At 37.4% G+C, this 26,891-nt stretch overlaps 1 protein-coding gene across 1 annotated transcript; it reads left to right on the top strand.

The window, feature by feature from the left end:
- The first annotated feature begins 21,355 nt into the window (after positions 1-21,355).
- LOC129284307 (collagen triple helix repeat-containing protein 1-like) lies at positions 21,356-26,139 on the top strand. Its single transcript, XM_064106254.1, has 4 exons — positions 21,356-21,421; positions 21,822-21,971; positions 22,692-22,899; positions 25,714-26,139. The coding sequence occupies exons 1-4, from the start codon at positions 21,356-21,358 to the stop codon at positions 25,860-25,862; spliced, it is 573 nt and encodes a 190-aa protein (XP_063962324.1). The 3' UTR covers positions 25,863-26,139.
- Positions 26,140-26,891: the final 752 nt, after the last annotated feature.

Here is a 26,891-nt window from a genome sequence, read left to right as displayed (position 1 = left end):
TGAGCAAAATATACAATTGCTTTTGAAACCGTCATGGAAGGAAATGGATACGAAATCAATAATACACTGTGTGTCCCCGATCTGCAGAATGTTCAAATTTGCAAATTGGTCTTCCATGAAAAAGTTACTTATTCATATTTCAATCTCAAAGCAAACAAAATGCAAACCTTTCAATCGTCCACGAGGCAGTATCCTCTCCAGCAGTTTCTCACAAACATCTTGATGGGTATAGGTTGACTCGGAGTGACTCCGGTATATAGTGGCTTGAAGTTATACCAGGATGTATAAGAAGAACCAATGATACGTATTAACAACATATTATCATAATCACGGGGCGGGCAATGAAAGAGTGGTTAAGGTGAAGTAAATATATAGGCCTACGTGAATTTTCGAATTTAAATAAATTCTGAAACTCTGATCTTAAATTTAAGCAACAGAAGTTATATTGAAACAAGTAGAACGCATCTGGCAGTCTCACCTGCATTGCGCGATTCAATATACCGTAGAAGCAGGGCTGGTTTTAAAAACGACTATTGAAAAGTTATTCACAAACACACCATTCATATGACAATAAAAGACTATATTTATTGATCCTAAATAATCTTTGACCTTGATCATGATGTAACCTAAGACTCGTGCAAAACAATAAATTATATTTGATTACTCTTATGTCCAAGTTTCATGAACTATATCCATAAACTTTCAAAGTTATGATGGCAATTCAACAATACCCCCAGACATGGCCAAAGTTCATTGACCATAAATGACCTTTGACCTTGGTCATGTGACCTGAATCTCACGCAGTATGTTCAATGATACTTGATTACTCTTCATGAACTATATCCATAAACTTTCAAAGTTGTGATGGCAATTTAACAAATACCCCCAACATTGCCAAAGTTTGTTGACCCAAAATTACCCGGCCTTTGAACTTGGTCGTGTGACCCGCAACTTTCAGTGAAAAACCAGTACACGTATGTCCAAGTAAAATGAACTAGATCCATATAGACTTTCAAAGTTATGATGACATTTCAAAAAAACTTGTTTATGATTTCATGTTGACGAAGCCGCCCTCGGAAAAGCGGCGTCTATACATGTAGTCTCGCTCTGCTTTGTGTATCCGCGATGTAAGGACGTAGCTCACCTTGAACCTTTGAGGAGTAACAGGAATCCTTTCCTGTAGAAAACCATATTTGAAAGTTCTGGCGAACTCGCCTGACTCCATATTCTCAAGACGCCTTGATCATGGAGGATCAAACCGGAAAAAATCAACAACAACGAAATTCATAGGTCCGAAAATAGTCATTTAAAGTTAATACACAATTTCATTTACGGCCTACTTGGTGACAACATTAAACCGGACACTTTAAAAGGAAGGTGTCTCTTAGCCTGACAGTGTCCAAAATAATACGTCCCCGTGTCCGTTTATAAGGCCTAACTATATACACACGCACACATATATCAACCTATAACATGGTAATATTTATGATGGTGTAACCATAAATAACAGATCTGCCTTGTTCCAGTCCTAAGAATGAAAACACAACAACGAAAAGATGATGTTACATCATGTTACTGGAGGGTGGAACTCGGAGATATCTCCCATACCTTCGAGTGCGTATAGATCCCGAGACTATATCAAACAAAAACTCTATGGAGAACCATTTAAAAATCCGCCCCTTATCGATTTCCAAAGAACCGAGAAACACCTTTCTTTTGTTTACGAATCTTGAAGAAAATAGCCATAAATCGATCCATCATGATTGTGCAAATTGTCTACTTTCATTAAATGAAAAGGAGAAGTAAACATACTTGGTGTAATCTAGCGCCATATATCATCATTTTTGCAAAGACGTTCTATATAAACGGTTTATCAGCTAGGGTCTGCTTTTACCAAAAGGTGTGCTTTTACCAAAATAGGATCTATACTTGGACTTTAGAGTACCTTTTCAATAAAATTCGTTAGGAAATATAGCAGAGATGAACATAGGTGGACGATTTGGTACTGTGTTTCTTCTGTGTTGCTACTTATCAAAAGTAATTGTGAGCATAGAACAACCTGAGGTGTACAGACGTCGAATCGTTCTTGAGGTAAGACAACATTATATCAATCATTACACTGGCGTAAATCCTTGCGTCACGCCTATTTCAGGGGGGATAATCTATTGTTCCATCCCCCACTTGAATAGCATGACGTCACGGATTTACCCCCGTGAATCATAAATTCAGATATAATTTCAATAGCTTTCAACATATAAAATGCTTTGTTACTGTTAAAAAAAATCAAAGGATGACTATTATAATAATTGGTACTAGCGGACAGCAGCCATTCTATAGTCATATTAAAGGCAATTGTCCAGGAAGGGTCAAAGCTATATCGTTATCGATTAATATCAATACAATTTTTCCTAATTTTTATTCACACAAGCTTTCCGTTCTGCTGCTCTTCGTCAGGCCTAAACACAATATAATACTTGTTTTATTTAAAAATATATACAGAATTCAACTAAATCGATTTATTTCCAATTTACATCAAAACATATCAATATAAAATGAATATCAAAAGTATAATTGCAAAACATAAGTGTATATTCCAATTACTATATACAAAGAACCTCAACAGTATAATTACAAAATACATAATTATGTATGCATTTGGATTAACTAATTCGTTTAAGTTACAGTTTAAAAGAAGTGAATAAATGATAAATGAAGGTATTGTTAGTTACTGGTAACTTTTTGAAATTGCATTTTATTGTAATATGTTGTTTAGTTCAAGTATTACAGGTGTATCACGTCATAAGCTCCTGTTCCCGATGATTAATTATTACCTTCTCCAGTACACATAATTTATAAATTCATATTCTTTATTTTCTAACAAGAATGTAAATGGTAAGAAAATTAATATTCACTTGAATTTAATTGAACAATTGATCGTTTAAATTTCATCAGCCAATTATAATCTATTGCTTGAGTCACTACATTAAAGTGTGTGCCGCCAGGATTACTTGAGTGCAAGGCTCTGCTAAAAGTGGTGTCCCCCTCTTCGCCGGCGGTGTCACCGTATTCACAATATATGGGAGTAGCGTATCCACTTCGCAGACGCTCACTTCAACGTTGAGAATCTATTGAAATGCCCGTCAAATCACAATAAAGTTGGTGGACCAGGACACCACATCGTCTTAAGATTCGGACCGGAAAAAATTGCAAATACGTCCTTTGCCGAGAGTCAAGGAAGGCAATGCTGTTTTGATTCACCGATTTTCAACGAAGGCTGCTTTGTTTATGAAGGGTTTTTGACAAAAGATTCTCTGCGTTATAGAAAGCGTCTGTGAAGTGATTGCTAAAAATACCCTGTTTTCACTCAGCGACGTACGAAGGATTTGAGAATAGAGGAAACATATTGCCAAATGCCCAGCGTGATAAGAACAAAAAAGGAGTCTTTGTCGACAATTAGAGACTTAAAACGGCAGTTTACTCTTTGATTTTGGATAAGTGAAAAAAAAATCGTCAGCTATAAAACTTATTGTGAAACTGCGGTTCTGGTTCACCAATACTCGGCAAAGAACTCCCAGCTGTTCTTTGTCATTTTGACATGCATTTTGCAATACATTTACCATGTTCTTGAATGCTCCTTACGTCGCTAATTGAAAACTCCCTAATATCTTCAATTTACAAGATATTTGCAGCGACTGACATCAGCCCTTGGTCGACTGAAGCTTGCCAGAAAGGCGGAGCTATACTTTGACACGAGACTAGGAATTCCTTTAAATCAATTGCATTCTACAGTGTTAGGTAATTGATTTTTTTCACAATGAATTCGTACAATTGCAGTTACAAACGCAATTATGTTTCGTAATGTAAATACATGTAGTTTTTCTGTGAATTATGCATAACATCAATCATTTAAGAGCAGCAGATCAACTCGGAAGTATTGGGCGTATGCAGCAATATCATACAGATAATATAGGGTATATACAGTGGTATAATGTCTATACGAAACTGTAGAAACCGTCTTTCTTGTCGCAAACACGCATTCCCTCATGGTATATTTCTTTGAATGTCTTAAGTGCAACTAAAGAAGAATGGATACCATATAAACTCACAAGGGGGTCCATAAGTTTTCCAAAATACCGCCCATTTTCCTTTCCGATAAATAATTGCAATCCAACCCATGGATGAATGCTTGTGTTTCCCAACACCCAAACGGTAACGCTAAACATTCCTGTGTACATGGAACAGACTAAAGTCCACTTAATCTTCTGAATGTCATCAAAATATTGACGTTGTGCTATGAACAAGAATGACGTCATGAGCCAAGTCACGTAAATCTTAAAGACAGCAAATATGATCATGAAGTAGCTTAATATCTGGTCGTCGTCAGATGCATTTTGCGAAAAGATCAAGAACGTGATAGCCCCAAAGACGCGAAATAAGCTAAGAATGAATATACCGCCACACCCAAGGAGCAGGATGCGATCACTACTCGTCAGTCCATTAAGCACTGACATTCCTCTTCTCATGGGGAATCTTTGTGACCTTTTGTTCGTGACAAACGATTGGAAATGGAGTGTGCCTATGAGTGGAATGCCGCACGCGATCTCACAACACCTTATTAAATAGAAACGGGATTTTTGTGAAGTGATTTTATCCCATCGCAGAAAAGGCACAGTAGTTGTATTGATCAAAACAAGAAGTAAAAGTCCCAGGAACAGTTTCAAAATAAATTTATTCAGATCCCGTTTTCTATTATTATGTACTTGTAAGGATGTTATGTCAGTTTGAGAAGTGGAATCACAGATGTGCAACGGTTTTCGATAGTTTATCCACTTTGATACAAAGATGTAGATCTTCCTCCAAATTGGTTGAGAATGCTGTTTAGGCACATATTCAAATGAAGGAGTGGCATCTGGTGAGAGTTTCAAAACGCCTTTTGGTAAGGTACTGCTCCACATATGCCAAAAGATGCCACCTGCGGTTATTCCACATTCTCCTACAAAGGAGACCGTTGTATCTTCAAAATCAAATACAAGTTGTCCGAAACTTCCGTTCAATTTGCACGGTTGCTTTGGCTGCTCATCGTCAGAAGGATCGAAAGGAGATCCTATTTGGGAAATAATAAGCCAAATACAACCAGCGAACATGAATCCAATAGGGTAACAAAATTTCCCGCTTCTGGTGAAGATGGCGTCGTAATAAGAGTTCAAAAATATCAGTGATAATACGAGCATACTTCCACACGTTCCATTTACAATCGCCTGAACAACGAATGAGACTTTCCTACCGTATGTTTCATGTGGTTGCAAGATGCACATGATATCAGCGATAATCACTATGATGATTTTAGCAATGGAAACGAACGTCAGTATTGTGTAAATTTGCAAAAGAGATTTGTGAGGTCTCTTAAACAGCGGTGCAGAATGACAATCCCCATCGTGGGTGTTTTGTAGGCCTTGGGATACTCTATCATGAACTTTCTTGTAGTCCTCAAACATAGAATGCTTGGTACCTATATTTTCAGTGAGAGATTGGCTATCAGTTGGTTTAGGCATAGCGTGGATCTCATCCGTCATTATATCTTGGCACCCAGTGAAGAGGACTGTCTTCCTATCATGTGTTTTTGGCGATTCTATCCCAGGACAAGCTGGATGATGATGATCATCAGGAGTATCCGGGCTCTGCGTGATACAGGAATGTGGTTCCTCAAGATTATTGTCTTGGTATGGCCGATATGTATTTACATTTTCAGGACTCCTTTCCATTATCTGAAAACCGACTGCCTTGGCGCAATGGCGGCAACTCACTGGCCAAAATACTTCTTGAGCCTGATGGTACGCAGTCTTGCCGCGAATGAACCGAACCATGATGATGTCTCCAAACAGTGCGAAGAGAATCACCCCAACACACGATATGGTATAAGCTAAGTCATCTGAGTTCAATACTCCGACAACAACGTCACTGTTTGGAAGAATATTCATTGGTAGAATATTGCAACATATTCCCAAACTGACGACGAAACACATCATAAGTGTTGCCTTAAATGGCGCTAGTTGTGCAAATTGATGATCCATTGTTACAAAATTTACAATTTTGTTTTCGTCTTACGATATGTTTGACATGACACTGACGTTCATGTAATAGATTCAAGTTGGAGAAAATCTGGAGAATCGGTAGGTTTCAAAGCAATAATTAACTCATATGCAAATCAGAATGCAATTCAATATTCAAGGTCGAGTTTCCCTAAATAGTCGTGATAAAAGTCTTGCAGATTTCTCTTCACCAAACTTAAATGAAATGTTATTGGTTTCTCTTCACTAAAATGAAATGAAACGAAATTGCTTTCTAGCATAGGGGAGAACGTTGAAATTGATCTGACTCTGTAAAGAACTTCTCGGTGAAGCTCCAATAGTTATACCACTGGTATCAAAGCTTTGTTAAATTTGAAACCTAACAAAGACACTCGTCACGTCTTCTCTTCGTTGCTTATGGTTTAGCAAAAGACCAAAACGCTGGATGAGGCATTAAATGCACCAACTGTCATAATAAGGTTTTTATAATTATTGGCATTGGTACAGCCATGGTATAGGGTCCATGGTACAGCACAGACCTTGCCAAACATTCTAATGAGCTGAAATTGCATCTCATGATAGATGTGCTTTCAGTTTAGGTTTATATGGCTCAAGAAAGTACTATTTAAGAACAATTACCATTTATTTTATTTTTTTGATATATACTTTGATAATTAGATTAAACTATTAATTAATGTTACTCGAAATAAAGTGTGATACTGAAACTTCAATAGTATCATAAAATTGTGATTCGTCACCGCGATCACTTTCTTTTTATGCACACAGCATATTCTTACCACTATTTCTCTTTGCTTCTCATGCAACCATACTTCTCTTACATTGCCTCTGATAATACAGGTTTACTTCCTCTTTTATTAATGTTTGTCGCCACACCCTTCTCTAATCTCTATCACACCAAGACAAACAACTATTACACCCACACTTCTTCTATATTAATGCTTACGTCTCGCGTTACACGTTTAATTGCAACAGGAAGGCAAAGTGTAGTTATTCGAGACAATCCAATTCACAGAATTTAAAGATTTTTCATTTGATAAAGCCGATTGGCAAACGTGTATGCATTACGATTCACCATCTAAAACTGATTTTAGGTATGGAATTTACTGGCTTCCTTTGCCAAAATGGTGAAGAAATATTTATTTCACTTCTTGAACTACAGCTGGTGGAAGAATTAGGGCTGTTTCGGGGCTGTTTTCAGTTTTTCAGGTGACGAATGAGGTCTCATTACAATCTTTCTACACAATTATCTATTTCTAAAATGAAGCATTCCATTTTGATGATCAGTCTCTAAGTTAATCCTTATTTCATAGGATTTTTGTTTACTGCTATTAAACACGTGTATCTATGATATTTACAGCCGTAACTCCTAAAAAAAAACACATACACACACTCCCACCCCCTTTACGCACTTCACACATGCGCGCGAACCCGCACACCCTCACAGGCATACACTCTCAAATACACCTGACACACTAAAGGCGACCGCACACTTTACGATTGGTCTGCGACCCGATTTCAGAATAAAATGTAGTAGAATTTGATGCTAATATTGAGACTTGGAGTATCTAAAGCCCCTTTCACAATTGACGTACGACCATTTGCGACATTTTGGTCGTGCGACAGGCTGCAACAGGCATCAATCGCTAGTCATCTCATAAGATCGCACAGAGGCTTTCACAGTTGCAACAGCTGTCGTACAACAAAAACAACCAGTAAACCCCGTTGCACGAGTAAGTCGCATATGCTCTTATTGTGCTCGTGCGATCACATGCGAGTGTTGCACGAGGGATTGCGAGTGGAACGGTCGCATACATGCGAATGAAACGGTAGTGCAATGTTGTAAGCCGTTGCGATTGGTCTTGCAACAGTCTTATGGCCCATATTATTATCGCAACCAGTCGCAAGACAGGTCTCTGTACATGTAGGTCGCTTGCACATGTGCAAGTGTTGTACGACCTCCAGTCAAGTAAATGCGACTACTTAGTTGTGCCACCTCTCGCACCAAGTCGTACAACGTTGAACAACACTCGCACGATGATCGCCCGAGCGATGGTACGACCCGGGTACGGCCTAATGCGAGTGAATCGATCGTATTTGATCGTGTTCGGATTTTGAACATGTTCAAAGTTCAGATGTGACCAGTCACGACCACCTCGAGTTCATGCGACCGTCTACAACGACTGCGAGTGCTCGCAAGACACCAATAGATCGATCGTGCAACAACAAGAAAAAACTGTTGCAGGCGGTCGTAAACTGGTCGGACGTTCATTGTGAAAGGGGCTGAACGGTCGCATACAAGCGAATGCAACGGTAGTGGAATGTTGTAAGCCGTAATTTCGATCGATCTTGCAACAGTCTTATATTATCGCACCCAGTCGCAAGACTGGTCTCTGTAGGTCTCCAGCACATGTGCAAGTGTTGTACGACCTCCAGTCGACTAAATGCGACTATACTTAGTTGTGCCACCTCTCGCACCAAGTCGTACAACGTTGAACAACACTAATACGATGGTCGCCCGACCGATGGTACGACCTGTTGCGAGTGAATCAATCGTATTTGATCGCGTTTGGATTTTGAACATGTTCAAAGTTCAGATGCGACCAGTCACGATCACCTCCGACCACCTCGAGTTTGTGCGATCGTCTACAACTACTGCGAGTGCTCGCAAGACACCAAGGGATCGATCGTGCAACAACAAGTAAAAATTGTTGCAGGTGGTCGTAAACAGGTCGTACGTCATCATCGTGCGAATGCCTGTGTTCAAATCTGTGACTGTGCTATCATCCTTCTTAGAATAAAAGCGAATTTAATATATACATGTAGTCGTAGTGACGTCATAGCAGTCGTACGATTGCCTACAATTTGAAACTAATTTGGCCTTTACTCTAAAATAAAGGCTAGTAATCTTTCAAAATGGTTTTATTAGTATTCTTTCAATTAATTTTAACCTCAAATAAAATGATATGTTACATTAACTTTTTTCAGAAAATGAGCAAAATGCGATTTGTTCCAAAATCGGATCGCGAACAGTCGTAAGGTGTGCGGTGGCCTTAACACACTGGGCGTTGTGGCATGCGCCTGTAATCCAAGCTGTGGGGAAGTTACAAATTGATGCAGAGGTTCGAGGTTCGAGCCCTGGTCACGTCTTTCGAATGGTGACGTTAAAGGTCGGTTCCAGACGTTAATAATCATATCTGATTGATACACTCAAATACACACGCACACACACATTATGGTTGACTTTGTCGCATATTTTCTCTTTTGACATTAAAATACTTCCCATTGTGAAACACATTGCAACTATCATGATTTATTCTTTCTTTCGAGGCATTTATATAGATGGAAACGTGAATATACTCAGCAATCATAAAACTTAATAAAATTAGTAAATATCACTATTCGTTATATTGTTAAAATAGTAATGATGACCAAAATGAGACAATATTTTATAAACCCTGAAGGAACAGGGGTACTTTGGAGTCTACATGGCTAAGCCATCCTAAGATCGTTTCTAGCATCAGTCTTTTGGACTTTCTGGATCCAATGGCAATACATACATTTTTCTAATTACCATGGTAAAACACACTTTAGCCTGTCCGATAATATCTGGGGAATTATTGACAATCATCATCGGAAATTGGAAAATATTAGTCTTTCGAAATCATTAGCATGTTTTGAAATGAACAAAATGACATTTTCTATAGAAGGTATATTGAATGGTGAGTTCTATACATAGGGAACAGGGTTGAAGCCTTCACTGTAAAACATTGATAAAAATGTTAGGCAACGCTGTTTAAGCCCGTCACTCTAAAACTTATTGTTTAAACTTTTAAACAAGTTGTTTTAATAATTTAATCATCATTGTTTAAAAGTTTCAGCAATAGTTGTCAGAGTGACGGGATTAAACAGTGTTGCCTAACATTTTAACAGCTTTTTTATAGTGTAAGAATCTCATATTTTAAATAAAGAGTTAAAATTGATAACCTATACGGATAAGCAATAATAGTTTTTTTTTATTATTTCCATTCACGTATGCTCTCATTTAAAACTGATACACGGTACAGAAACTAATTGTGTTACTTCATGTTGCTGATATTGTAGAAGAATATCTAAATTATGTTGTTTGGGTGTGACTCCATCTTGTGGTAACTATGGTAATGAGAGCTTACACAGCAGTATGACGTCAAATCGACCAAGAAGGTTACTCCGATCATTCTAGATATAAAAACAACATATAAAAAAGAGATGGTGATGCATTGGTTTCTAGTAGTGATTTATTTTCCCCGTCAGTACTTGTGTACCCGACATGAGAGGGCAGTATACAGTAACATAATTCTCAGTTAAAAGATTATGATATTCAACTTCCTGGTTATGAAACTACAAGCTTACATGTAAGAGTAGAAAACAAAGAATACGAAATAAAAAATGATAGTTCATGTATGACATAACTGAAAACACACTAGCTTACTTCTTCATTGTTATTAAATTCATTGCTAAAATAATGACATTGCAATATATTTCATCACATTTAGAACTTCTTCTAGCTCTCCATCCTACCCCTCTTATTTTTGATAATTTTGATAACAAAATTATAGATAACATCTGTCATTTTTTATATGTTCAATTAATTTGCTTCTCTTTCCTCCTCCTTTATTTTTTCTCCCTTCTCTTTTTTTTCTTCATCATCTTTTTCTTTTAATTATTAATCTCTTGTTTTCTTCTTCTTTATCTTATTTTTCATTTCATTTTTATTCTTCCAATTCCTTTTCGTTTTCATCTTCTATCATTTTTGTTCATTCAATAACAATATCAAATTATAAAGATTAAACTGAAATTCAACTGACGATTTCCTAGTGAAAGAGATTCCTCTACGTCAACAGCTACATAGGTATAAAAATAAAAGAACATCAGATCAACATGAAATTACAAGAATTATGTTATAGCTGTAAACACAAGGTATGATATATCTTTCAATTTCATTAAACGTATTTTATATATTACGAAGATAAATATATAAATAAGAATGAATAAAAACAATAACACAACTAGTAAGAGCATCACTCAATTTTCATAAGTTCAATTGATTTGCTTTTCTTTCTTCCTCCTTTACTTTTTCTCCTTTCTCTGTTACCTTTTTCATCATTTTTTCTTTTAATTATTAATCTCTTTTCTTCTTCTTTATCTTATATTTCATTTCATTCATTTGATTTTTATTCTTCCACATCCTTTTCGTCTTCAACTTCTCTTATTTTTGTTCATTCAATCAAAACATCAAATTAACGATTAAAATGAAATTCAACTTACGATTTCCAAATAGAAGAGATTCCTCTACGTCAACAGCTACATTGGTATAAAGATAAAAGAATCCATGGGCCCGTTTCATAAAGAGTTACAACTGTTGTAACTTTGCCATTATGGCAACTACCATGGTACAGGGCTCAGCAGCCAATCAAAATCAGGGTTACCATGGTAGTTGCCATAATGGCAAAGTTACAACAGTTGTAACTCTGTATGAAACGGGCCTCAGATCAACATTGAAAGATCAAGAATTATTACATAGCTGTAAACACAAGATGTGATATATCCTTCAAGTTTATCAAACGTATTTTATATAATAACAAAGATAAATTTATAAATAAAAATAAATATAATAACACAAATATAAATAATATCACTCACCTTTCATGAGTTCAATTAATTTGTTTCTCTTTCCTCCTCATTTACTTCCTTTTCCTTCTCTTTTTCTTAAGTTCTTCATCATCTTTTTATTCTAATTATCAATCTCTTGTTCTCTTCTTCTTTATCTTACCGTTAATTTCATTGAATTTATTTTTATTCTTCCACAATTTTTCTATCACTTTTTGTTCATTCAATCAAAATATCCAATTAAAAGGTTAAAATAAATTCATCATACGATTTCCCATTAAAAGTGCTTCCTCTACGTCAATAGCTACATGGGCATAAAAATAAAAGAACACCAGATCAACATTGAAAGAACAAGAAATGTGACAAAGCTGTAAACACAAAATATGATATATCCTTTAATTTTATTATTTGTGTTTTATATAATAACAAAGATTAATATATAAATAAGAATGATGAATATAATAACACAATTATAAGTAACATCACTCACTTTTCATAAGTTCAATTAATTTGCTTTTCATTCCTCCTTTACTTGTTCTCCTTCTAATTATTCATCTTCTTGTTTTCTTTTTCTTTATCTTATTTTTTCATTTCATTCATTTTATTTTATTCTTTTCTTCTTTTTCTTCTTCATCTTTTATAATTTTTAATCATCCAATCAAAATATCCAATAAAAAGATTGAAATAAAATTCAACTTACGATTTCCTATTAAAAGCGCTTCCTCTACGTCAATATCTACATGGGTATAGAAATAAAAGAACACCAGATCAACATTGAAATTAAAGAATTATGACATTCGTGGAAACACAAAATATGGTACAACCTTCAATTCTATTAAATGTATCTTATATAATAACAAAGATAAATAGGCCCTATATAAATAAAATAAACAAGTATAATAACAATAATAAAAAGAGCATCACTCAATTTTCATAAGTTAAATTAATTTGCTTCTCTTTCCTCCTCCTTTCTCTTTTCTTCTTCATCTTCTTCTTCTAATTATTGATTTCTTGTTTTCTTCTTTTTTATTTTTAATTTCATTCATTTTATTTTTATTCTTTCACATCTTTTCTTCTTCATCATCTATTATTTTTGTTGATTCAATAAAAATATCCAATTAAAAGATTGCAATAAAATTCAACTTACGATTTCTTATCAAAAGAGCTTCCTCTACGTCAATATCTACATGAGGAGAAATCAAAGAATAGTAGGCCCTACATGTAAACACTTTCACTATATACCCCTTCCTGTTATTGAATTTATCGTAAATATTATAGGTTTCTCAACATAAGATCATTTACTTTTGTATTCAATACCTAATACCTCATTTTGTTTCTTTGTATATATGTTGTACATACACACACACCCACACATGTATATATATATATATATATATATGTGTGTGTGTGTGTGTGTGAGGGTTTGGGTGGGCGTGTGGGGAGGGTGTGTGTGTGTGTGTGTGTAGGTTTTATTTTACTGCTTGAGCTACAGCCGGGGTAATAATATCCAAGTCCTTTGTAATAGAGACGTTATTCATAATGTGTTATGTGATATACAGTGCGTATAAAAAAAAGGGACAGATTTGAAAAGTCTATATAATTTTTGTTTCAAATTATGATGTCTATATTTTGGTGTAAATAGGTGCTCTAAGGTCTTATCTTTGAAATGCAATTAAACAAAAAAAAACTTTGTTCATGCTTGAGCGAACACGGGACGTTTTTGTTGGGGGTTCAAGCCGAGGCTTGCGCCAGAATTGCAGAATATGAGTCATAATAAAAATATGATGATCAGACTTCTTCCCAATCAGGAGACTTCCTCTTGACCTTTTCATTATATGTGCCACAATGTTCGAATTATGCTGTCAAATTTTATTTACAAATTTATTTATTTACTTGAATCATTTTGTTTTTTTCATTTAAACTTCTCTTACCTTTTAATTTTCCTTCATAAGTAACTGAGAAAAGAATATTTTTTTGTCAACGTAAGCAAAAAGATTTGCATTATTAATTGGGAAAACTTGTGATTATTCAAATCGTTTTATTATGTGAAACAAATTATGTTATGTACCTTTAAAAGACATGAATCTATTTTTCAAGGGGTCATTGATTCCTTGACCAAGTTTAATTGCTTGACATGAAACACAGGAAGGGATTTATGTCTTTCAATGACAATGGTGTATTGAGTCAATTTTGAAGTATTGTAGCACACAATATTGTGGCACTGTTCAAAAGGCACCATAACCTTTGTAGCACACAGTATTGAGTCATTATGTTTTGAATGGAAATGAAATAAAAGAATTGAATTGAATTGAATTGAAGGAGCTAGATATGGCAGATTGGGTAAAATGTATTAAAAAGTTGTGAGCGAGCGAAGTGAGCACGCAAATATTCCCACTTTTTTATTACAATATCAAATTTTGTGATAGATTTTGACATAATATTCAGAAAATAATATCATATTTTACTTTCTATCTTTCCTTTTATTTCCTGTCCACTTTTTTCTTGGTCATGATTTTTTTTTATTGAGGGGGGGGGGGAGCATCCCAAGCCCCCGCCCATCTGTGTGGCACTGTTCAAAAGGCACCATAACCTTTGTAGCACACAATGAAAGGATTTGAAAAAAAAATTCCACGCTCTCCCATACTTCGGTTGAAACAAAATAGATTTAGCTTGAAGAAGGAATATTCAAAGCTAACAGAGAGCATATTAAAAGAAAGAACCACAGAACAATTCAAGCAAATAAATAGATCTGAAAATGAATTTTGACCGCATGATTTGAAAATTATGGCAAAGATAATGAAAAGGTTAAGAGGAAGTCTGCTAATTGGCAAGAAGTCCGATATTTATAATTTTATGCCATTTTGGCGCAAGCCTCCTTTTTAACCCCAGAAAAAAACCATTCTGTGTTCGCTCAAGCATGAACGAAACTAAATTTTTTTAATAGCATTTGAAAGATAAGACCTAAGAGCACATATTAACACCAAAATATAGACATTATAATTTGAAACAAAAATTTTATAGACTTTTCAAATCTGTCCCGTTTTTTTTTATACGCACTGTACAAGAGCTGACTATTATTATCATTTTTATCATAATCACGGTAAAATCACAATATCTCGTTTATCTATCTAATGACAGATCAGATTTTGTTATTGCTATTGTGACAGAAAAAAACAATAACATAAACAAATTATTTCTAGCTCTTCCTCCTTCTCCTCAATCAAGGTACTGTCAGATAATTCGTTTTTCTGAAATCGAAAAGGAAATAGCAAAAACGAAATAATGAGTGAAAACTAATATGTTTTTGAGATTTAAAACGGAAAAACGTTCGTTATTTTGTTTTAGGAATGAAATATGTAAAAACAGTAAAAGCTTTGTTTTTCCGTTTTACTATTTTTTCCTTAATATTTTTACTTTAAAGCCAGGGATAAACCGAAATCGAATTCTCCCGAATAAATTCGGTGCGAATATGGCCTTATTCGGATGAATTCGGTGAATTCGAAACCTATTCTTTAATTCGGGGAGCTCCCTAATCGGAGACGAATAGATCCGGAATAGTTCCCGAATCGTAGCAGAATCGCCAAGAACAGACCCGAATCAAGTTTGACCATCCCGAAAAAAGCCTAATGCCAAAACCCGAACACTGGCAAGAATCTAGCCAAAGGTCACCAGATACGAGCCGAATGTTGCCCGAACGCTCCGATTACAGCCGAATGACGATCCAAATTGGAACGAAAATGCCTAAAGCGGCGAGTCTGCCAACAAATTCATCAAAAAAGCCACCAGCATGGTCCGAACTGAAACTAAATCGACTTTTTCGACTGTCGTTCGCCCATATTCTTGTCTGTTTGGCTCATTCGCCTGTGCTTTGCCATGTATTCAGGTAATCATTCGTATGGTTTCAGGGAGGTATTTGGGGTATTCTGGGCGAATTCGACAATATTCGTGATATTCGGGTCTATTTGGCTTTTTGATTCAGACTGTTACTCCCCGAAAAATACGAATAGGTTCGAATCTGCCCAGAATACCCCGAATGCCACCCAGAATTCCATTCGAATACATCCCGAATGTGGCCCGAACAAAATTTGGCTTGGCGGCATTTGGAAGCTTGTTTTAGAGGGTATTCGGCTGGTTAAAAACCTGTCTCGCTAAACAAACAATACGATCGCGGAGCGCGAGCTGAAATTCTTTAATATACTGACCCCAAACAGGGACATTTTAAGGACTATATTTTAGGAATCCATATCTTACCATAGTCATCTAGTGCCAAGCGCTTGCTGATTTTGTTAGAATTACATCTAAATACAGTCATTGTAATTATGATTAACATACACATCTCACCAATCAATTATTGCGAGCGCGAGGCTCGAGCTGAAAATTTTGGAAATTCAGACCTGAAGAGGGGCATTATAAAGCTTGTTTGTATAGGAATTCACTAAGACCATACGTATTTCACTAGCCAAGTGATGCGAGCGCGATGCGCAAGCTGAACAATTTTTTTTATTCAGATCGGAAAAAGGGACATTTCAATGACTGATTTTAGGAATTAATGAAGAGCAGATTATCTCACCAATTTACTAATGCGAACTTAAGCACGGACAGAAAATGTTTTATATTAAGACCTTAAAATGGGGCAATTACTTTAAGTAGTCATGGAAAAGAAGCATATGTCATTGCATAAAACAATAATAACTCGAAGTGCGAGGAAATACATTTGGTGTATATTGAGTTGAAAACGGGAGGTTTTAGTACAGCAGGATTATATATCCCGTTGAACACACAAAGTGAGCGCCAGGAACAACGAAGACATAGGCCCTGAGCAAATCTTTATGTAATATAACATACATCATTATATAATATAACATGATAATGAACAATAATTTCTTCTTTCCCAATATGTTTCTCTTCCTTTCTCCCTCATTTTCTCCTCCCCCTTTTTTTTTGGCCAGCCGATTGGGAGGGGGTGGCACGTGCCCCCCTCCCCCCGTAGTTATAGTTACGCCACTGGTGGCCACATTCGGTAGTATTTTATAGGGTAATCGGATGGTTTTGAAAATTTCAAAACGAGCCGAATCCCTCCCGAATTTTCTCGCATTCGGGGAGGGAGAACAAAATACTCCCGATTTGATTGGGGGAGATCCACTGATCTGAATACTATCTGATAGTGTACAGATCAGTGGGGAGCTCCCGAATCAGAGACGAATAGGTTCCGAATCTACCGAATCCATCCGAATCAGGCCATGTTCGGGCAGAATAAGTCCGAATTCATTCGAGAGAATTCGGTTTTGGTGTAACCCTGGCTTTATATAGCCAAAATAGTTATTTGGTCTTTAAAAAAAGAAGAAGAAGAAAATTAGCTCATCTGAAAGCGTTATTTATATATTCTGCTGATATCTAAAAATTGTAAAGTTGAATAAAAAAGAAACGATACAAGAGTTCATTTGATGACATCCTATCTTGCGGACTGCTTGGAGTTGTATTAATATTTCACAAAGTGCCCATTTCATTTTTTAGAAAACTCGAAACTTAAACCTTCTCCATGTTCTTTGAAACTCTCACTGAATTTCTTCTGCATTCAATCCATAACTTGTGTGGGTTACTGTTGATCAATTTTGATAAGTTATATATCACTTTAAAGCTTAGGATGTGCTTTTCAAGACCCATAAAATCCTAATTATTCATATCAGGCCACTTATTGACTGTGGCTGCGTTTGTGAGGTAGGATCACTTCTTGTTTTAGATACTCCCGAGGTAGTTATAAGAAACCTAACTTACCGGTATCAACGTCAGCTCCACGACCTGTAGGCTGTGACAAGCCATTACCACTGATCTGGTTCACATTGAAGACGATAAGAAACAAGACAGAAAGACTGCACTTCATCTTCTTTCCAGATTAACAAAACCAAGACTAAAAGGGAAAATTCGAGTTCTGTTGAAACTTCTGTTGCAACTTCCACCGTCGCTAGTGACTGAAGCATTTGAAAATTTAAAATCTTTATAAGCCCTTCACGATTTAACAAACATGAAGCATTAAATATTCAGATAAGAGAAGAATTTGTGTGGTTCTTTTGATTGAAAAAAAATCGATTCTCCACAGATTTTCAATTACCTTTTTAATTAACAAAGAATAAAGGTAACCCTTACAGACATCTATTCCGCGGTAAACTTATCTTTGCGGCTTGAAATTTCATTAGCTTCTTTGGGGGGGGGGAACCTATAGACCGTATGGTATTATCTTAAATACTGTGGCGTAACCGGGTCCTGTCGGGGTAGCGTTCTGCCGTCTCACAGTCTCCAGAAAACAGTCCACGCTTCTCCTCACTTTTATATCTCTTCTTGGGCAGGTTCACTCACAAAAGTATATTGTGCAACGTGATACACTCTCTCACTCATCTGAAATACACCAGATCACCCGCTCACTCACCCTAAATCATGCAAATGAAGCAACTTGGGAGATATTCAGTATACAGTTCAACTTGATTTATTCGGAGCTTACATCTTACAACCGCACGCCACCGGAGCTCCCAGCGAACTCACGTACTTCTCCAATAATCGCAAAGCATACCACAACATAAAAATATCGCCCTCTACGATTTAACTATGAAATACATCTTAAAGGTATAATTCATTATGCTACACAGCCCCTCCCCAAGACTTGGCTGTCCTCGGACCAGGTATATTAACAACAAAGCATAAAAATGAATTTCTTTAAATGTTATCTCGCTCTTCCCATGAAGAAAAGACAACATTAAAACATCGTTAAAAGTATACAGGTACAGTATATACATTGGCATAGTACATAAAGGAAGTAACGTTCTTACATTAACCAAAATAATCTATATACAGAAATAGAAAAAAAGAACAAAGGGAGTTGTATTGAGATCAGGAAAATGTCAAGATGAGAATGATATAAGAAAGGTTAGAAAATAGGAAAAGGAAAACATGGAAGCAAAAATATAAAGCATACATTAAGGCATAAAACAACATTTTGAATACAAATATCAGATGCGTCAGAGTCTTTTACTAACTGTTTCTGGCACAAAGTTTTAGCGAAAGTTATGTCCAATATCTATTCTGCGGATTTCTAAGTGCTAGAGGATTTCTTCTTTGGGTTTCTTCAAGGCGCATGTCTAGAACTACTTTTCATCATCTCGATCTCTCTCTAAAGACTTCTTTGGAGGCCAAGGCGTTACCCTGCCGTAACAATCAGCGGATGTGCATCCATTCCAACGCAATTCCTCCGAAATATCTATCTGAAGAGCAACATCACATGCCAAGTTACATTCCGACCTTGGTCACACTCCTACTTCCTGTAGAGTACGTCTTACTTCATCTCTAGCTGTGCATCCTCAAATAGGACTTCTCCAGACTAGACTGTGAAGCCACCGTTGACCAATCGGGCCGGTCGACTGACTGATGCTCTGCTTTCAAGATCTACCTGATCGAAGTTTCTTTCTGTTGGTAATTGCTCCTTGCTGATGTCAAGTTCCACGGCACCACCCTTGCCTCTTCAAAGATCCAACCAAGTGACCGACGATCCGTCCTGATCTCTTCCCATAGAAGTTCTGTTGCAGCTCCGAAACACTACCATGGCCAATGACTCCCTTTGAGCCCCATAGTAGTTTTTCTCTGCTTTCTGAATGCAGTACCCCCACTAGCATAGGATATTACTTGCTCCTTCCCAACATAGGACAGCTTCAGTTCCCTCGTTGCAAGTATCTGCATATCCAACAAGTACTTCTCTTCGATGTTCAGAGATTCCCATCTCCACGCTGCACTTATTCTGCACGGAATTTCAGATCCATTCTTCATAGCCACTCGTTGTTCAGCCATTTATACAACACTATTTCTTATGTACACACACGACACTCGAACACTATATTTCTTATGTACACAGACGACACTCTAGTAAATTGCAATTAATTCTAAGCTATTTTTGCTGTCCCGCCTCATGTTGGCGAGTTCAAGGATAAATTAAACGTCAACATCATAGTCAACATACACCAGCGTATATGCAGGGAAAAGTCGCTCCTCCGTTTCCAGTCGCTATTCACAGGCGCTCCCCGTAGGCGCTCTAACTTCATAGGCGCCCCTCACTTCTCGTAGGCGCTCCTCACAGGCGCCATTCCTAGGCGCTATACATTTACATGTATAGGCGCTATCCACGCTGTCGTCTACACACCGACTCAATAGGCGCTATTCACCAACGTGTATAGGCGCTACCTCCGCCACACACACTCAAGGCGCTATTCACCAACGTGTACAGGCGCTATCTCCGCCACATACACTCAAGGCGCTATTCACCAACGTGTATAGGCGCTACCTCCACCACACACACTCAAGGCGCCATTCACCAACGTGTGTAGGCGCTATCTCCGCCACACACACCCAAGGCGCTATTCACCAACGTGTGTAGGCGCTATCTTCGCCACACACACTCAAGGCGCTATTCACCAACGTGTCAGGGCGCTACCTCCGCCACACACACTCAAGGCGCCATTCGCCAACGTATGTAGACGCTATCTCCGCCACACACACTCAAGGCGCTCTCTTCTTTCCTCTCTCCAGGCGCCCTTTCTCGGCGTAGGCGCTCTTCGTAGGTGCTTCTTCTTGCCTTGCTCCAGGCGCTCTTTGTATAGCGCCTATCTTTCCAGGCGCAGGCACTCTCTTCTGCCCTCTTTCCAGGCGCTATTCACCAACTTGTATAGGCGCTATCTCCGCCACACACAATCAAGGAGCTCTCTTCTTTTCTCTCTCCAGGCGCCCTTCCTCGACGTAGGCGCTCTCTTCTTGCCTCTCTCTAGCCGCTATTCATTCATGTGTATAGGCGCTCTATAGGCGTGCCAACAGTGAGCTGTGTTGAGTTTCCAGTACCACGTTGTAATATCCCACCGCGGCCACCAGTGTGGCGTAACCGGGCCCTGTCGGGGTAGCGTTCTGCCGTCTCGCAGTCTCCAGAACCCGGTCCACGCTTCTCTTCTCTCTTATATCTCTTTTTGGGCAGGTTCGCTCACAAAAGTCTATTGTGCAACGTGGTACACTCTCTCGCTCCTCTGAAATACACCAGATCCCCCGCTCATTCACCCTAGATCATGCAAATGAAGCAACTTGGGAGATATTCAGTATACAGTTCAACTTCATTTATTCGGAGCTTACATCTTACAACCGCACGCCACCGCAGCTCCCAGCGAACTCACGTACTTCTCCAATAATCGCAAAGCATACCACAACATAAAAATATCGCCCTCTACGGTTTAACTATGAAATACATCTGAAAGGTATAACTCATTATGCTACAATACTTTTATTTTCGTCGACAAATATATCATTTTGATTCGGTTCGGTTTGCTGCCTTGGGACAATATTCTCAGTTTATGATTGACCTAAATTGTATTCACCTCTGGCAGGCGGTTGAAATTATGAGAGAAAAGGTGAAAGTAACCTTTAGGGAAAACGACAAGGCGAAAGAAAAAGAAAAGCATAATAATAATAATTAAAAAAAGGTAACAAGAGATATGCCCCAAACTCCGAACCGATCTTGGTTTACTACTAAATAGCCTCACATGCGATAGGACGAGGGAGGGATATATTGGACTGGACTGAGATACAGAAAAAGTAAAATGAAACGACCATTACCATACAACTGTGAAGGGAAAGTATATTGTGACAAGAAAGAGGCATGCAGGGTAAAATTATGCAATGCGTGTCAAAATAAAACAAGAAACCCAGAAATCGATTATATCATAACTTAATCACGAATATGACTACAATTGATGACATAAATAATTGAAAGCTTAGTCTCCTCTTTTATCTGGTATGATTCCTCATCCACGCATGATAAAAAAAAACAATGGAGAAGAGATACCGAAAGGTCAGTTGGTGCACGGTATCTGTATTTTAAGAATAAAATCAAATTAATGTACGTATGTTCAATATCTGCTCATTAATACCTATACATCTAAGAAAATAGTCAAGAAATATTAATGTCTGCTTTTTGAAAATAAATGAACTTTTCTGGGACGTAGATGATTTTCAACATTGATCCTCTTTTATAACAATTTGATCTTCTCTTTACCTGTATAATAGGAGTGCACCACGGGTACGCCAGGACCAGCTGGACCTCCTGGTCCACCGGGGCCCGAAGGGGAGTCAGGGGCACCTACCCCTGTCACCTCGAACTGGAGACAATGCTCGTGGTCAAGCATCGATGATGGCACAGATTCGGGACAAATAAAGGTATGGAAGAATTATACTGTCAAATAACAAATCCGACACAACTATAATTGGAAACACTCATTTAAAAATGTTGGGAAAATAAATGGGAATAGAGAACAATGATTTTAATCAAGGTTCCCAGAGCTATCACCCCTTATATAGGCCCTATATATATATTTTAAAATCATATATAGATTATGTTAGTAGACTGCTACTCATTAACATAACTTTGGTGTCTTTGGGGGATATAGGAAGATATAGGTAGACGGAATATAAGACAAGACGTTTTGGACATTGTAAAATACTGGGATTTTTGTTTCTGTTGTGCCATCTATATGCCCTCTTAATAGGCTCTAAATCGTCAGATACAAACTCCCAGTGGTGGATAAGGCACCAATGGTCAGTAAAATGTAGAGCCTGGTTCGAATCCCGGCCGAAACATGTTTTCGACATCACTAAATTTTTAAGGGATGCTCTATAGAGAACCTTGAATATCTATTTCACAACATCTTTAAATAAAAGACTTGCTGAAAATTTTGTACATGAAAGCAAATCTTTGACAAATACTGTTAATTAAACATACTGTTCATTATGCAGGCTATACGCCCCAAAACAAACGAGCTTCTGCTAGTTTACCTTTATGAAGCTCCACCTCACCCCAACCCCCACCCACCCCCCCCCCCCAAAAAAAAAAAGGGGGGGGGGAGGAATCGCTATCTTTCTATTTTTTTTTCATTCAAGACATGTGACTTTACAAAAGAATATTCGGATACTGCTCTGTACGTCTCTTTGTCGGGTAACCTTCGGCTAGCTGGATCAGGGACGGGCTGCTGTAGATGGTATTTTACCTTCAATGGAGCTGAATGTTATAATCCGAATAGGATCGAAGCAGTAGTATATGCTTCGGGATATGACAGCTATAATCTACATCGACCAAGGATTATGATGGGTGAGCTTGCTCATTTCCTTTCTTAGTTATAACCTGTGCTGATCATACACTATACTCAGTGCAATCAATCATATAAATCACCCTCACAAGCTTTATATTACGGGGCCCTGGGGAGCGGTTCATCAACATTTTCATCTGACAAGTTGTCGGATCAGACAACAGTAAATTTTCTAGATTTTGATTGGCTGAAAAGCATAGTTACTAAGGTTACTGTCGGATAAAACGCCTGACAAGTACTGTAATGAAACGCCCTGAAACGTTCCGGCCTGGTGAGCGTTTCATCAACATTTCGTCCGACAGGTTGTCGAATCAAATAACTTTGAACTTTCCTTGATTTTGATTGGCTAGGGCGCACTGTTATGGTGACCGTGTGATAAAATGGGCTTTGTCGGATAAAACGTTCGAAAAGTCCTTTCATGAAATGGCCCCCTGATCTTGCGTTCGGAATATCATTTTAGGCCGTGTTTATGCATCCACTTTTCAGGCCAGAATCAGCGTTTCCAAACGTGGTTAGTCCAAAACACGGTTGCGTCCATGCTTACTTTCATTTAAACGCTGTTTCAAAACGCCGATCGTAAACTCACAAAAAGGTGCGTTTGTAAACGTCGTTTGACCAGAATCAGGCTTTCTGGGGAAGTATAAACAGAACCACGATCGTAAACGTGTTTAAATGACGTCATTTGGTGCATGCTTCCGGTGAGATGAAAATCCGCGGGCAAATACAGTCGCATTGCTCCATGGTCGCATGTTACCTCCACGGCATTGCCTCTCATCTCCCTTGTTACATTTGCATGTGTGATAATTGATGTTTAAATAACAGTTAACGTACCTTCCCCATAACAACTCTCGGAAAAAAAACTTTCGAAAAAGGGCGCGCCCAATTTGACCTCGCTTTCCTGCTCAACGAAAATTACGATGCGAAGCCAGCTGGAGTTAGTGATTTCGCCTCTGAAAAGTGAAGCATAAACAGCACTCCCAGAACCACGTTTACGATCGGCGTTTTGAATCGACGTTTGAAAACGCTGATTCTGTCCTCGCAATGGAAGCATAAACACACCCAGAATCCCGGGTGTGAATCGACCAATTTTATAAAAAGAACCATGGGGGTTGACGCAGTCATCGGCGCGACAACCAAAACCCCACCCCTCAGTGCCGTCAAGTCTGGTATATTAAAGCCAGTGCAAAAATAGGCTTACACATTTTACAAAAAACAAGAAGATGTCACAATGGGTGGTGAGACAATAAGTTCATTTCTAAGTGTCAAATATAATGGTCAAAAGGGATAGTTTTAGGTGTAGGCCTAAATTAATAACATTTGCAAAGGTCAAGAACGAACTGACCAAAGTGCCATGGAAAGAAGTGTGCTCCAGAAAAACACGGAAAACATCAGTGCTCCTTATCTCAACAGCCCTTATGCTATATATTATGTAGGGGAAAGTATTCTTTTTTTGTTGGGGGATGTTGTGTTGGAAAGGAGAAAAATAAATTAAACAGAATGGTGAAAGTTTGAAAGAAATCGGACAAGCAATAAGAAAGTTATAGCTGCTTTAAAATTGAGATCACTAAGACTTTGTAGATTTCAAATTGGCAATGGGTAAGTAAATTACATAGAGATATATAACTACTAGTAGTAATATATCTCTTTGGTAAATTAGGACAAGGGGCAAGGAAAACTTTCCCATAGGCAATGGAGTTAAAGGACAAGTCCATTCCAACAAAAAGTTGATTTGAATAAAATGAGGAAAATCCAAAAAGCATAACACTGAAAATTTCATCAAAATCGGATGTAAAATAAGAAAGTTATTACACTTTTTAAAGTTTCGCTTAATTTCACAAAACATTTCTATTCACATCCTGGTGGGTATGCATATGAGGAGACTGATGACGTCATCCACTCACTATTTCTTTTGTGTTTTATTATATGAAATATGAAATATTCTAATTTTCTCCTCATTGTCAAGTGAAACAATGATTAATTCCTTCCTGAACATGTGTAGATAGCACTGTTTTATACTATATGGTTCAGTCAAGTTGGTCCTTATTGTCAAATCTGTAAAAAGTTAACAATTGTATAATTCAAACACTAAAAACAAAATAAATAGTGAGTGGTGGACATCATCGACTGACTCACCTAATTGTGCATATCACAGTTTTGTGAAAAATAGGCAAAACTTTAAAATTCCATAACTTTTTTATTTTACATCCGATTTTGATGAAATTTTCACCGTTATACTTGTTTGATTTTTCTCTATTTATTCAAATCAACATTTTTCAGGGGTGGACTTAACCTTTGATAATCAGGGATTTGTGGTTTTCTCCTATGTACCCATTCCCCTGGGGCAGTAATCTTAATATAACCCAGGTAGTATATTGTTTTATGTCCTCATAAAAGAAAGATATAATTTGAAGTAAAACTTTTTGGGAAAATAACATTTTAGCCATTTATGTATTGGAGTACACGGAAGAGTAGTCCTTGCCTTACATCACTATAACATCACATATACGGCCAATTTGAAGTCACCATGGGTATAGTGATTACCAATATTTACAACTTTTGTCCGATATTGTTCAAACTTTCACTTATCAACTTGTCTGATATTTCTTTTTCCTATAAAACATTGGGTTGGATTCCCCTTTAATTTTTATAAAGTTTACTATGGAATATTGCTAGTTTATTAGGTATCAATGTCTGTATTATTTTTTTCGGTCAAATGCTTGCATGGAATAACAATTATGCGAACTATTAAAGTAACATTTTCAACCGCCATTAAAAAAGTTTACCTCACGAGAAATGTTTTATCCTCGATTTCTCAGGTTATTGCTCTGGGATAGGAACTGGAAGTGTGACAGTCGGATTCAGTGTAGGAGCGTGTAGTGGCTATGGGACCTACGACTGCTATACCGGCTGGAATAGCGCAAGCCATATCATGATTGAAGAAGTTACTACTTCACCATACGACTGAAGAGGGGTGATGACAAATTTTTGACGTTGAGATTCAGACCTCGAAAAATACCTTAGTCACGTTAGTAGGGCTATAGAGAGGGTAAATTTGGTAGGATGGGGAAGGGTAAAGAATCCCATTATTAGTTTAATTATTCATCGGAAATAGGCATGCATAGTAACGTCACCGTTTTTTGTTAACGTAAACAATAGAATTATTCGAACAAGATGTTCTTTGAATGAACTGATAATTTGTCATAAGCACTTTTGAATTATCATATGTACACAGTTGTGCTAAAATTGTAGTGAACCCCACCACAAAATGCACTCCTCCATGATGAGTGTAGACAACATTACTACAAATTAAATGTTCGGCGAGCCCAGATAAAGAAACCTTTATTGAATGTAATATTTATCCGGACTTCACAAAACTTGAACACTTTAAAATTGTTTGTATTCTGTGGGGCTCATAGTATACATCTCTATGGGCTCACTATACTTTTGAGCATCACTGTAGCTTGTTAGCATGTGAGATCCTGTGACTTCTGGCTGAAATTTCCCTCTCCATTTGTTTTAGTCATTTTTAATATGATTATGATTAAGTCGACAATTTTATATTATTAAGTCGACAATTTACTATTTTTTTTCATTTCCAAGGGGATCAACACTTTACAAGATTTGCTTTTAGTGGACCCCCCTCATTTTAGTTTATGCTAAATTCTATACTTTTTTTAACGAGATAAGAATGTTCATCTGTAAAATATGTATCCAATTTACATCACTTTGTATTATGATTATGGAAATGAAATCATATTTGAAATGTTAGGTTTGACAGATTTCCTTTTTGTTGCACGTTGATATTATGAGAGTTTTCGCATTTACAACGGAGCCGCTCTCTACAACGCAACAAATTCATTTGAAAATGCAAGTCAAATCACAACGGAGAGCTGAGAGGCTTTTGTCGAAAGTGGGTGGACTCGGACAGCAGATCATCTGAAGATTTGCACCGGACGAACAATGGCAAATATGTCGTCCAGAGCCAAGAGACTAC

Source organism: Lytechinus pictus, chromosome 2, assembly GCF_037042905.1.
Source record: "Lytechinus pictus isolate F3 Inbred chromosome 2, Lp3.0, whole genome shotgun sequence".
Taxonomy (NCBI): domain Eukaryota; kingdom Metazoa; phylum Echinodermata; class Echinoidea; order Temnopleuroida; family Toxopneustidae; genus Lytechinus; species Lytechinus pictus.
Note: the sequence above shows the minus strand (reverse complement) of the source record. Positions and strands in the feature narration are given on the sequence as shown.

Excerpts from the sequence above, each read along its gene's own strand:
- LOC129284307 (XM_064106254.1), top strand. The coding sequence starts at position 21,356 with ATGAAACGACCATTACCATACAACTGTGAAGGGAAAGTATATTGTGAC. Across the intron at positions 21,972-22,691 it reads CAGATTCGGGACAAATAAAG|ACATGTGACTTTACAAAAGA; the intron begins GTATGGAAGAAT and ends TTTTCATTCAAG. Across the intron at positions 22,900-25,713 it reads TCGACCAAGGATTATGATGG|GTTATTGCTCTGGGATAGGA; the intron begins GTGAGCTTGCTC and ends TCGATTTCTCAG.